This window comes from Vespa velutina, chromosome 19, assembly GCF_912470025.1.
Source record: "Vespa velutina chromosome 19, iVesVel2.1, whole genome shotgun sequence".
NCBI lineage: Eukaryota > Metazoa > Arthropoda > Insecta > Hymenoptera > Vespidae > Vespa > Vespa velutina.
Window position 1 is genome coordinate 3,608,883 of NC_062206.1, and position 12,342 is coordinate 3,621,224.

The window sequence follows — 12,342 nt, forward strand, 5'->3', positions numbered from 1 at the left end:
ACAAGAAAGAGAGGCATATTCATTCTTTGAACGATACGTTTTATACAACAATTCTCTGATTTTAGCAAAGATTTAAAAATCAAATTATTACACGGTCTAATTTTTTTCATAGAATAGAACCTATATCATCGACCCAAGCAAGATATACATCACAAGATATACATTTTTGGTAGGTAAAGATCAGGAAAAGGTCGAGATTTTCACAAAGTTTTCAACGTTTTCGTTTTCATACAACTTTCATGCAACATTCTTCCTGCCTTCTAAAGTTCCGATCCCTCCAAGGTTGACCGTCTCTTTCTTGCATACCGATACGACCACTCATTCGCCTTCCTTCCAGTCGATATATATCGTCCTCCGTTGCGACGTTCGCTTCTAGCGCGTTTCCAATCACGGTAAACTCACACTTTCACGGACGAACACCTGTTCTTAACATTAACTATTTTATTCGTTAAAATTCTCTCCCAACGATCTCTATGGTCAACTCGATCTTGATAATTCATTTCGTAAGATCAAACGATTTCCCTTTTTCTCATTCTCCGTGATAAAGTTTATTTTTTCGTATAACTGATCGTTTCATCGATTGATGATAAAAAGGAATAATTATTTTAAAAACGAAAGACAGTTCTGTAAGCTCTGTGAACGTTGTTACTCGAAGCATGTAATATTAGGAATATTTGGATTAAATTCTGCAAAGTGAAGTAGCAGTTCACCAATAACCTTCTATGGCAGTTGACTAAACGAACGATCTTTAGAAAGATTCGAAAGATCTTTCGTAATGCAAACCACTAGACTAAATTTGATGGAAAAAAAAGAAAAAAATAAAAAAAAAAGAAAAAAAGAAAAAAAGAAAAAAAGAAAGAAAAAAAACGAATTAACGAAAGAGAACGATTCTGCTATTCGATGACCGTGTCGCGCGTTCTTTATCAAGACATCAACCGGCTTTCACCAAGCAACCGAATTCACTTTCAAAATTACCATCGTCGATCGTCGTTCGAAAAGAAAGGCAACGTTTTAATGAAGATCGAAATCTCTGGAAATTCATTTTGCAATGCGTCAAACTCATCTAGAAAAAGTATAAACCAGACGACGACGACGACGAAGACGACGTATTGCTTCAAAAAATAAGAAACGTGAAGATACAAAATGATTAATCCTTTTTAGCTGACAAAAAATCGCAAGTAGACACAAAAAATAAATTTAATCGAAGGGATCGAAATAAAAAATTGATCGATTGAAATTATCCCTGAAAAAGGACTTAGTTTGTGAATAAATTACGACGCTATACGAATTGGAGTCTTAAACGTTAAAATTAAATAATAAAATAAAAAAAAAAAAAAACTTTTCCTAGGAATTTCGTAATATCAGTTATAAATCTTGCTAATATTTTGATCATCTTTAGGAAATCTCGACTCGTAAAGAAAATTTTTACTCAAAGACAGAGAGGAGCGAGGAGTAAGGAGAACGGCAAACGTGCGAGGACGACGAAGGAAAGTGAACCTGAACTCCGTAAAGAAGAATCGGAACGGCGAAAGCGTAGGTCACTAACAGAGAGGTGGGTATACACACATTGGTAGTTAAGCGCAGAAACTCTCTGGTCGATGGCCGTGGCTGAGGTACTCGCGTCTTTGGAACAGTTTACGAGCACGTGCCTATACCAGAGAAGTGTGTTACTAGCGAAGCGTAACCGAGAGACCTCGACCAAATTAAATGTGCGGTCACTTCCTACGAACAACCACGGACTAGCCGTTTTATCGTTTTATCGTTTCCAGCACGGAAAACAGTGACAGTATCGAAACGACCTATGAATCTTGATCCGTTACTTATGCGAAGGTTTCCTTCTCGTTCTAAATTTAAATAAAAACATTTGAAAAATGTTTACGACTATCGACAAAATCTTTTCGCCGGATGCAAAAGTAAGCAATTAACAAAGACAAAGTAGAAATCAAAATCTACAAAGATTATTATTGGTTTTAAGAATGAAAAAAAAAAAAATAAATAAAAATAAAAAAAAATAAAAAAAATAAAAAAAAGAAAGAAAAGAAAAAAGTAAGAAAAACGCGTGTCCTCGTTTTACCGAGAGCTCGGACACACCATGGCGTTTCAGCGACCGACGTACCGTTCGCATCGATCGAACTTTAAACCGATACGCCTCGATGACGTCTACGATCTCTTCCATCGATGAGCGACGCTCGGTCGCTCTTTCTTCCCTCTCAAACCTCTCCCCCCGCTCTCGCACGCTCTCGCACGCTCTCCCTCTCTCTCCCTCTCCCTCTCCCTCTCTCTCTCTCTCTTCCTCTCCTTCTCCCAAGTTCGTGCTTTCGAACAGCTGCCAGATTGAACTTGTAGCACCAGCTGGATACTCGGAACGACTCTCCATTTCTCTCTCATGGCAACCTGAAATTCGCTTTTGGCTCGGTCCCATTTCTATCGTTCGACTCGCTTGAGATACCTCGATCGGAATTCGAACGAGCCATTCTTTTTTTTCTTCTTCAATAAACAATATAATAAAAACTACGAGTAATGCATTAACTACACCTAATACGAATGTATGAATTACGCAGCATTATAGGGAGTTAATCAACCGGTGCGTACGTGTGTGCGTGGCAAACAAAACTAACTGTAAGAAAAGGACGAAAGATTGCTATACAATACCAAGTATACTGCTATGCTTGATGAGATGCTAATGATAAACACGATGTAGACGTAACGTGGGAAGGGAGAGAAATAGTTGCCATGTCGACAGACGACGCCGCCTCGGTGTCCCCGCTGTTGCTATGATGACGTAACTCGCGTCTTTACGTCACGGGAGGAAGAGAGAAAGAGAGATAGAGAAAGAGGAGAGAGGGAGTGGTTTAGACGCGACGCGACGCGACGCGTCCTCCTCACCCCATCTCTCCTCCACTGTCCAGGCTCGGTTCTTCTAGGGCAGGACAGCGTTACGTAACGAATCAATACGACGGATCGATCATTTTTTTTATTTTTTTTTTTTTTTTTTTTTATTTTTCTTTTTTCTTTTTTTCCCGATTTTTTTTCTTCGTCTAGGGACTCCTAGACGGTGATTGCGCGGAAAAACATTGTTCGCGAATTAATGTTTTGTGTTAAAATTCGTAGAAAAAGAAATTTTTTTGTTAGAAAATACATAAATCGTCGCAATGAACTCAATCCATTAAAAATTATGCGAAAACGATCGTCAACGTTCAAGCAAGTACGTGACCTCCTCCTCCTACGATACCAAAGGAATATCGTCATCTCCGAAAAGAGATAGAGAGTCAAAATCTTTCCCGAGAAAAGATTTTCTTTCTTCCTTTTTTCTTTATTTCTTATATGACAGGGATGCATTTCGACTTTCGACTTTGTCAACTTTTAACAAAATTAACACGGAAGATTCTCAAAACAGAAAATTAATACACAACGGAGGATATTCAAACACGATATAAGAAAAATAATAGCTTATAAAACGAAGACGAAGACTACGAGCGCAAAAAAAAAAGATGATGACACGTTGAGAGTATCAATATTTGTGTAGGTGGACGTACGATGACGAGGCTCGATCGCGAACTAACTTTGCCGCTCGAATTTCCGCTGCGGTCGTTGCTGCGGGTACCACCGACGTCAGCAGTTGAAACGCTAGACGATTGCAGAGAAACACGCAGTGCCTACGAGATCAAGGGACGCACCTCCTAATACGCAGTAAATGAGTTTCTTCCTACTTAAAAATTTGTTAATTAATTTTGATTATAGAAATGAAATTTCGAAAGGAACAATAGATCCGTATCTATGTACGTTGCGTTATAATGCATTGAACGCGCATAGGTTACGCGTTTACACGTAACGCATCGGTCAGGGCTTGGCATGGATCGATAGTAGACTCTCTACTCGACGAATTTCAAATAAGGGTTGTTTCCTCTCTTTTCTTTCTTTTAAAAGCGCATCTACCGAAAATGCGGAGATTTACGGACCGCGTAGATCGTGCCTTAAAAATGGAGAAAAAAAAACACTAAGAGAGAGGGAAGAAGAGCGAGTTCTTAGAACGTCGTCGTACGCTCTTCTCTCTCTCTCTCTCTCTCTCTCTCTCTCTCTCTCTCTCCCTCTCTCTCTCTCTCTCTCCCTTGACGTTAAAATTAAAATCCGGTCGTCGGAGAACGTCTTGCATCGAAAGGGAGCAAAATTTCATGCGAAAGAACGGCCGAAAAGCTGGACAGATTATAACACGTACACGATTCTCCACGAGGCCGGCTGCCTTCAAGGTCAAACCCTTGTACCTCCCCTTTTACCGATAGCAAGTATTCCTTCTTTTCAGTTCCCTAAGAAAGAACTTGAACGTTTTAGAATACACGTCTTTGTTTTGGAAAAAATTACGTGCGAAGGCTTTTTGGCGAACGTTCGTCATTAAATTTTTCAATGAACCTACATTTTTATATTTCAATAATGATTATTAAGGATTAATACCGGATTGAATATTAAAAGGAAAAATTAAACTTTTAACGACAAATATGCTTTGTGGATGATGTAGCTTGTTTGTGAGCATTTTAGAACCTTATAGAACCTAAAGGATCGATGCGAGAAGCATGGTCTATAGGAAATACTAACTTACTCTGAATTTAGAACCGGCAGACTATACGCAAAAGGAGAAGTTGGAGGAGTTTTGATTCGACGGGAAAAAGTCCGAAGGAAGCGTAAGTTGCGCGCGCGCACGTTATGCCAAGTAGGCATATACCGTGCGAGCTGGACTGACCTGCCCCACGAGAAGCATCGACGAGCATCGATGTAAATCGCGGTTGGTATTTTCAAACCGAGTGGAAACTCATCGATGAATATAGAGGGAGAGGAAAAGACAGAGAGAGAGAGAGAGAGAGAGAGAGAGAGAGAGAGAGAGAGAGAGAAAGAGAGAAAAAAGATTTTCAAATTTTGAATGCTTTTTCGTACATTAGACAGTAGCAAATAATAGATTTCCGATTTAGTTAATGTACTAACTAGTGTACTAAGTATATATTACTAGTTGTTGCTAGCATATTGCTACTTTGGTTCAAATCTTTTTTATACGAGTAAAGACAAGCGGCTAATGTGAACGTTAAATAATAGTGCCGACCGATCGCGAACGATCGACGAGAAATTTCAATTTTGTTATCTCTAATCACGGAGATTATATCGTATATGTATACGAAACGCGAAAGCGATAAAAAGGAGGTAACGATATGGATGGACTCGTTACGACGACAGTTCGAAGATTAGCGATATGTCTACAGAGACTTGCACTATTATATAAATCGAATCGAACCCCTCGCATCTTATTGAAGAATATTTTCATAAAGTAACTCTATGTCTCGAAAAATATATTCTAATCTTACACCGAATAAACAAAATTGAATAAATAAAACTATCATCTCTGTAAAGGTTTAAACGAACGCCTCAGTTTCGATAAAAACTTATTAAGATTAAAATTATTAAAGGCAGAATATAGAATTTGGATCGTTGAGAAAAAAGAAACACGTTTTCGTTGAGGCAACGCGATCATGGTTTCGAAGCGAAACTAGATATATCGTTCGGTTAGGTTATATAATAATAATAATAATGGCCGAGACTAGGCGTATACGGGCAAAATTCGTGGCCTTCGGAGAACAAAGGGTTCGAGGGAGCCTTATAGAATCTGTCTACGGCTAGGGCGTTTAGGTTCTTTTTACGGTGCGCCGCACGGTTAGGGCAGGACAGTGCGGAACGTGAACGAAGAGAGGAGAGGAGAGGAGAAGAGAGGAGAGGAGAGGAGAGGAGAGGAGAGGAGAAACGGAGCGGAGCGAAGCGTTCAAGACACAAAATGAAATTCCACACGCTTCGCTTCTGCCGAAATGCGAACGCTCCCTTCGGAGACAAGATACTCTATACGTTTCGACCTTGTCTCGAAAGCACGTTTACTGATATTTCGAATACATCTTTCTATGCTCGGAACTCGTTTGTATGGGGAAGATTTATCACTACTTCTAGACTGTTTTAACAAATTGAAATTTTGATCTTTTAGCATTTTACCGACTTCTTCCTTCCTTCCTTCCTTCCTTCCTTCTTTCCTTCTTTCCTTCTTTCCTTTCTTTCTTTCTTTTCAATGTTCGATAAGTTCGAATCATAAATACGTTCAACTACCTATATTATTATGAAAGCAAAGTTTATCGATTTCCCGGTGTAAAAATCGTCGAGGCCAAGACACGTCGAGCAAAGAACGCGTGCCGTACTCGAATTCCTCCGCACACACGACTCCCGTGTGCGTTTCGACACCGCACGGCGACGCAATCGCTTCGTGCGAAGCGTGAAATTGTACAGTGAATGTCGTTAGGAACAACCATGAAATACTTCGAGCGAACATAATGGAAATAAACGAGTCCCCGGCGAGTCGATAAGTAAGTACCGGCATTTCATCCGTCCATTTCCATCCGATAGTTATATTTTTTATACGAAGAAGAAATTTCCAAATAAATTAGACCCCGAGATTTATTATTGTTCTCGTACCAGACTTGAAATTTTTCACGTCTACATTCCCAGCCATTGTTTCGTTAAAGAGATGAATCATAAATCCAAGTATAGTCAGTCTTCTTTCGAGGATAGCGTCTTACATCAGAACTTCTACTCTCTAAATTATTACAGAAACAAGGTAAACGAACACAATAACTTCTCGTCTAGATGCTTCTTAAACGTGAATTAATAATAACTTTAAAGAGATTATTAGAGATTATCAAATTTGTAAAGGCGGTTATTGAATGTAAAAATGAAAAGAAAATGGTGGTGAATATGTAAGAGAAAAGAGAAAAGTATTCTACTCTACTAGTCTACGTCGGCCGCGTTATTGGGTGATGGAGGCAGGCGTGGTACATTCGACGACCTTGACCCCTGTTCTCGACTGGCGCTCGTTCTTCGTAGACCGGTCGATATGTGCCGCTCTCCATCCCTCCGCGATATAACGTTCCCTCTTTACCTCTCATCGAAGAGGGGAAGAGAAAGAGAGAGAGAGAGAGAGAGATCGTTTCTCTCGACAAGCGGCGTCGGCGTCGTCGCCATCGTCGCGTCGCTACTGCCATCCTCCCTCGGTTTCCTCCTCCTCTTCATCCTTCACCCTCTCTACTCCTACTCTTCCTACTTCTTATTATTGTAGTCGTGCCTTCTAGTCCGTAGTCCGGTGCAATGTGTTCGTGAACGCGTTGTATCGATTTCGCGGATGCCGCCACAGTCGACGCAGAGTATATTCACGTTTAACCGAGTACAATTTTCAACAGAATTTGAATCTGCTTTTGATCCGGCTTTTCTTTTAAGGCCAAGTTAGTATTTTACATTACGAGGGATTATAAATGATACTTTTATCTTATGGAATAATACCTATGAACTATAAGTTCTATCGTAAAGTTCTTCCTAATCGAAGGTACGCATTCTGGAATAGATATATTTTCTTTTATGCGATTATTTCATTCAATTTTATTCCTTTTTCACTAAAATCTATAATAAGTACATTGATGATCAAAAATATATCGGACACGTGTGAAATAAAATTTGATTTTTCCCTTCACTGAAGATCTTGGATCGTCGTTAAAGCAACAAACTCGGACGCGATCGGCTCAGTATCTCGTGACCGGAATACGATACTTACGATAGCGTCGAAGCCGTCGACCGTTATGTTTCTTAGTTAAAGAAAAAGGAGGAGTGGCAGCGAAAACAACGCGCTTATTCGCTAATGCCAGCGATGACAATATCGAAGGAGAATCAAATGTCAGCATTTTCCACGCAACAACAAACGAGAAATTAATGACAGATTTTTACAAGAATCTTACTCCCTACTAACGATAATACAATCCCTTCCTCCTTCTCTCTCTCTCTCTCTCCCTCTCTCTCTCTCTCTCTCTCTCTCTCTCTCTCTCTCTCTCTCTCTCTGTCTCTCTCTCTGTCTCTCTCTCTAACACCCTAGAAACGAAAGGGTCACGTGCTTGCTTTGGGCCAGTGCCACGAAAGACACACAAAAATATCATACTCGCGTCACGAAGTCGCGGAGAATCAAGAGAAATTCGCATTAACTTAAAGAACACGCTTGTTCCAAACGCCTTGTGAATTCTGCTTGAATTTTTAGCAAAAACAATATTCTCTCTGTGCCGAGTTTCTCTCACAAGTAGCGACAACACGCGGTGTGCCGTAACAGCAGCATGCCGTTAAGCTTGTGTAACGTAGTTTACTTCCATGGTCATCCCCTCGACGTCGCCTAACTTTCTAGACAAAACTGCCTACTCCCTTTCCCCCCCTCTCCCTCTTTCTCGAGCAGCAGCAGCAGCAGCAGCAGCGGCAACAGCAGCAGCAGCATGCGCACACTCGGTCAACGATTTTGATCCTTTTGCTCGGCCGTGGCTTCACTTCTTGCGTTGCTTTACCAAGAAAACGTAATTTTAGCCCCCACCGAGTGGCAGGTAGGAAGGTAGATAGGTAGCTGCTAGGTGGGAGAGGAGAAGAAGCGGGTGCATGCCTAAATTGCCGAGGAAACGAGGCCTCTCTACTTCTTTTTCTCCGAGGGCTCTCCCTCACCCTCGCCTGTCTCCCTCCCTCCCTTTTTCTCTCTCTCTCTTTTTTTTATTGGATCTTTCTGAGATTGGCCGATACATAACGATCGAAAAATAAGAAATGTACTAAGCGAGTTTTTAGCGATACTTTTAAGACGTTACGCTCAAGTTTTGCTTCCTCGTCGAGCTTACTTTGCCTTTGAAGGGGAGAGATAGAGAAGGGGGTGGAAAAGGTTGTTAACCTTGGATTCCGTTCGAGTAAATTAATAAGAAATGACGTCAAGGTAATGAACAATCATTTTTTTAACGAAAAGAAATACTCTCAACATCAACGGTAGTAAGACGGAATTTATGAACGTTCACGGCCCTGTTATCATACGGGACCGATCGATATGTATACGGGCGGGAATCGAGAAAGCAGTTAACTCCCGAACAAGCAAACGTACGACTAATCGATATTTCCTGCAGTCGAAATTATTCAAATGCCATTCAGAGACGAAAGATTAGACAGCGTTCAATGCTCTGTCTCCCCACTTTTTTCAATTTCACATAGTCGAATCAGCGTTTTCAAGATAAAGCCGATCAAAGCTTGGACATCGAAAATGAGATAGAACATTTTCGAGAAGAATTAAAAAGACGATGCATTCGACCAACACATCCAAGGAGGGGAACTAGAACTAGGAAAGGCCGGCCGGAAGGGCCTGATCCGAAACAGACGGAGAGTATACGCTTGTGTGCTTAATGAGAGTGTGTGTGTTTGAGAGAGAGAGAGAGAGAGAGAGAGAGAGAGAGAAAGAGAGGAGGCCACATAAGAACAAGCGCGTGTGCCTCGTGGCCTGGAGTTGGCATAGTCGCCACCGCCACCGCCACCGCCACCGCCACCGCCACCACCGCCACCATCACCACCGCCTGCCGCTTTGCCGACTGCTTGCCTGCTGTTGACCTTGAGAAGATTCCTCTCTATGAAGGAACTACACGATATAGGATCTAACGGTGGTCGTTTGTTCCCTCTAGTTCTTCGACTATCGGCCAAGTAAGCTAATGACGAAAAATATGCCGATAATTCGCTATGATTGCCTACCTCTGAAATCAGACCCTTCATCAACGAAGCCTCGAGGACGTCGAAATTATGCGAAATTGGCCGAGTCAAAGAAATCCGCCGATTTATTCGACCGGCAAAACAAATAAACTAATAAAATGCGAAATACTACTTCCTGCAATAGAAAGAAAATTACATTAAACGTATCTTATAGTTTCCCTCTTTGAACTTTACGAATTTTATCGACTGCGTTTCTTTTTCGATCGTTTCTACGAGAAATACGAATATATAAATTAAAAAAGAAAATATCCATAGGTAAACGCTTAATAGTTTCTGTAGAAGGAAAAATTATACTGAGAATAGGTATATCTTACGTTTTCCCTCTTGAAACGTTCAAATTTTCTTTACGATCAACGACACAAGGAGGTCACGCAACTTGTCAGCCAATCAATGTCAGCGCCGAGGCAAACATCCACGGAACGATTAAAGATATCTTGACACTGTATAGTAATCGTTGTTAAGCGCGTTGAATACTAAAAATAACGTATTTACGACGGACGTTGATATCGTACCTCTCCTCCCTCTTCCTCTGCCCCATCCCCAATCCAAAGAAGCGCAGTATTACTCGTCATCGAATAAAATTTCTTCAGCTAATAATGCTCCTCCTTGTAAAGAAAGAAAGAAAGAGAAAGAGAGAGAGAGAGAGAGAGAAAAGAGAGATAGAAATGCTATGAGCATGGCCCATGCCTTTCTTCTCGATGACGAATCAACGAATTTCGCGTTTCCACGTTTAATGTAGGGGAGGAGAAGCAAGAGAGAGAAGAGAATAAAGTAACGTAGAAGGAGTGGAAGTCGTTTTGATTCGCGCACGCAAATTCGATGCAACGACGTACGATCCGAATCGTAACTCGTTATATAACATCACGGCGTGAACGATAAAGGCTAAAGAAGATGTTTTGGCCGACTCGATTTCACGCTGCTTCCAATTTTCAAATTCACTCTCCACATATCTCGGCGGAAAGAAGAATCGTCAAATCGAGATGATCGATGCTTTTCGGGCCTAACGTCGAACCAGCATCCGAAATAGCAACAATGATTTAATATGAGGAAAAAAGAAAAAAGAAAAATGGACAAAACTTACCCTGCATTTTCAGCCGTAGCAATGGACATGTGCCTCCTCTCATGGAGAATAGGCGCGGCGTCGCATTGCCGGGGAAGATCCGTGCGAAATGTCTGAAAATCCAAAGACACCTCTGCCAAACAAGTCACGTTAAGAGAAAGATGCACGAGTTCACCGAACTCACAAGGAACGATGATTTTTCTCTATGTATATTCACCGAATAAGAAGAAAAAGAAAAAAGGAAGAGGAGGAAGAAGAAAAAGAAGAAAGAAAGCAAAACGAAACGGAACGGAACAGAACGAAACGAAACGAAACGAAACGAAACGAAACGAAACGAAAATAATAATAGCCGAAGAAAATAATAGCGAGCACAAGTTTTCACCAAACTACTTTCTTCCGAAGCACTTCCGAAATTGGAGTTTTTCTCTCTCTTCGTTCACGATTCGTCGTAAAACGAGGCCTATCGCTTTCTCGTTGGCCTCTTGTTTATCGAAGTTCACCAGTATCCTTCTTCTTCTCCTTCTTTTTCTCTTCGTCTTCTTCGTCTCGATGAGAAATGAAGATGATACGAGAGCAGTAGTAGTAGTTGGTACGACTTTCACGGGAATCGTGATATCTAACGTTTTTAAACGACGAAACGACGTCCACGACGTCAACGACGTCAACGACGTCAACGACGTCAACGACGAGGACGAGGACGGCAAAGCCGGAGACGACCTCCTCCCCGTCTTCCTCCTTCTCCTCAATTTCTTTTTCTCTACACGAGCAAGATAGCCCGATCGAATTCCTCTTCTTCTTCTTCGCCACTCCCGTAACATTCAGTTTGAACATAATTTTCAATCGTCGAACTCCTCGACGACGACGCGACCGTCCTCCACCCTCCTCCACCTCCACCTCCACCTTTATCACTTTTTCCCTTATACTCCTCACAGTTATAATTCTCTCGTGTTGATTGTACGAAACCTTAACGATTCGTCGATTGATTCTAAAATATAAGAGAAAACATTTATTAGTCGAAATTTGTTTGATATTTCTTATCGCATAATAAAAACCATATCTTTCTTTTCTATTCTAAATGTACTGGGTTGGCCAATACGCATTCAAATTTTCAATAACTTTTAAATAAATAAAGAGATGTAACACGAATGAATCGTGGAATGCAACGAATCACATAGTGAATTCCAGCGATGCAATCAAATATCACGTATGTGTGAGAAAAGTAGGAAATATATGATACTTTTACAATGACTCAAAGAAAGAGAAGAAAAGAAAAACGCTATATAATATAGCTTTTATAAATTATATACTCCGCGCATTTTTTTCCATCTTTTTATCTTATTTTTAATCATCTTTTCGCCATAAACCATTCTCGTTATTGTACTCGTTATTATTATTATTATTATTATATATATATATATATATATATATATATATATATATATATATATATATAATCAAAAAATTTCTTCGTGACAATTTACAAATCATAAATATTATATCTTTTCTCAATATACTCGTATAATAATTTTATTGCTACTTTCGCATAAAAAGAAAACGAACAAAGTAAATAAATATCAGTAGGTATAAATCAGAAATGATTCTAAATATTATCCAATATTATTCGCTCTCTTCGTCGTATAAATATTATTAATAGTGATAATCAA

General features: G+C 40.3%; 1 protein-coding gene across 14 annotated transcripts in view; it reads right to left on the reverse strand.

Annotated features, from left to right (window-relative positions):
• The window catches only part of LOC124955658 (nuclear receptor coactivator 2-like), a 40,377-nt gene that overhangs the window by 23,849 nt on the left and 4,186 nt on the right, over positions 1-12,342 (reverse strand). For 11 of the 14 annotated variants that reach the window (XM_047510419.1, XM_047510416.1, XM_047510418.1 and 8 more), the window contains one exon: positions 10,700-11,663. The exons of 1 other annotated variant lie outside the window; for it this stretch is intronic. In XM_047510419.1, the coding sequence (XP_047366375.1) occupies positions 10,700-10,728 (29 nt within the window). In that variant the 5' untranslated portion in view covers positions 10,729-11,663. Of the gene's footprint in view, positions 1-9,932; positions 10,069-10,699; positions 11,664-12,342 lie in introns of those variants that run through there. 2 more of the 14 variants (XM_047510408.1, XM_047510414.1) reach the window with 2 other exon arrangements.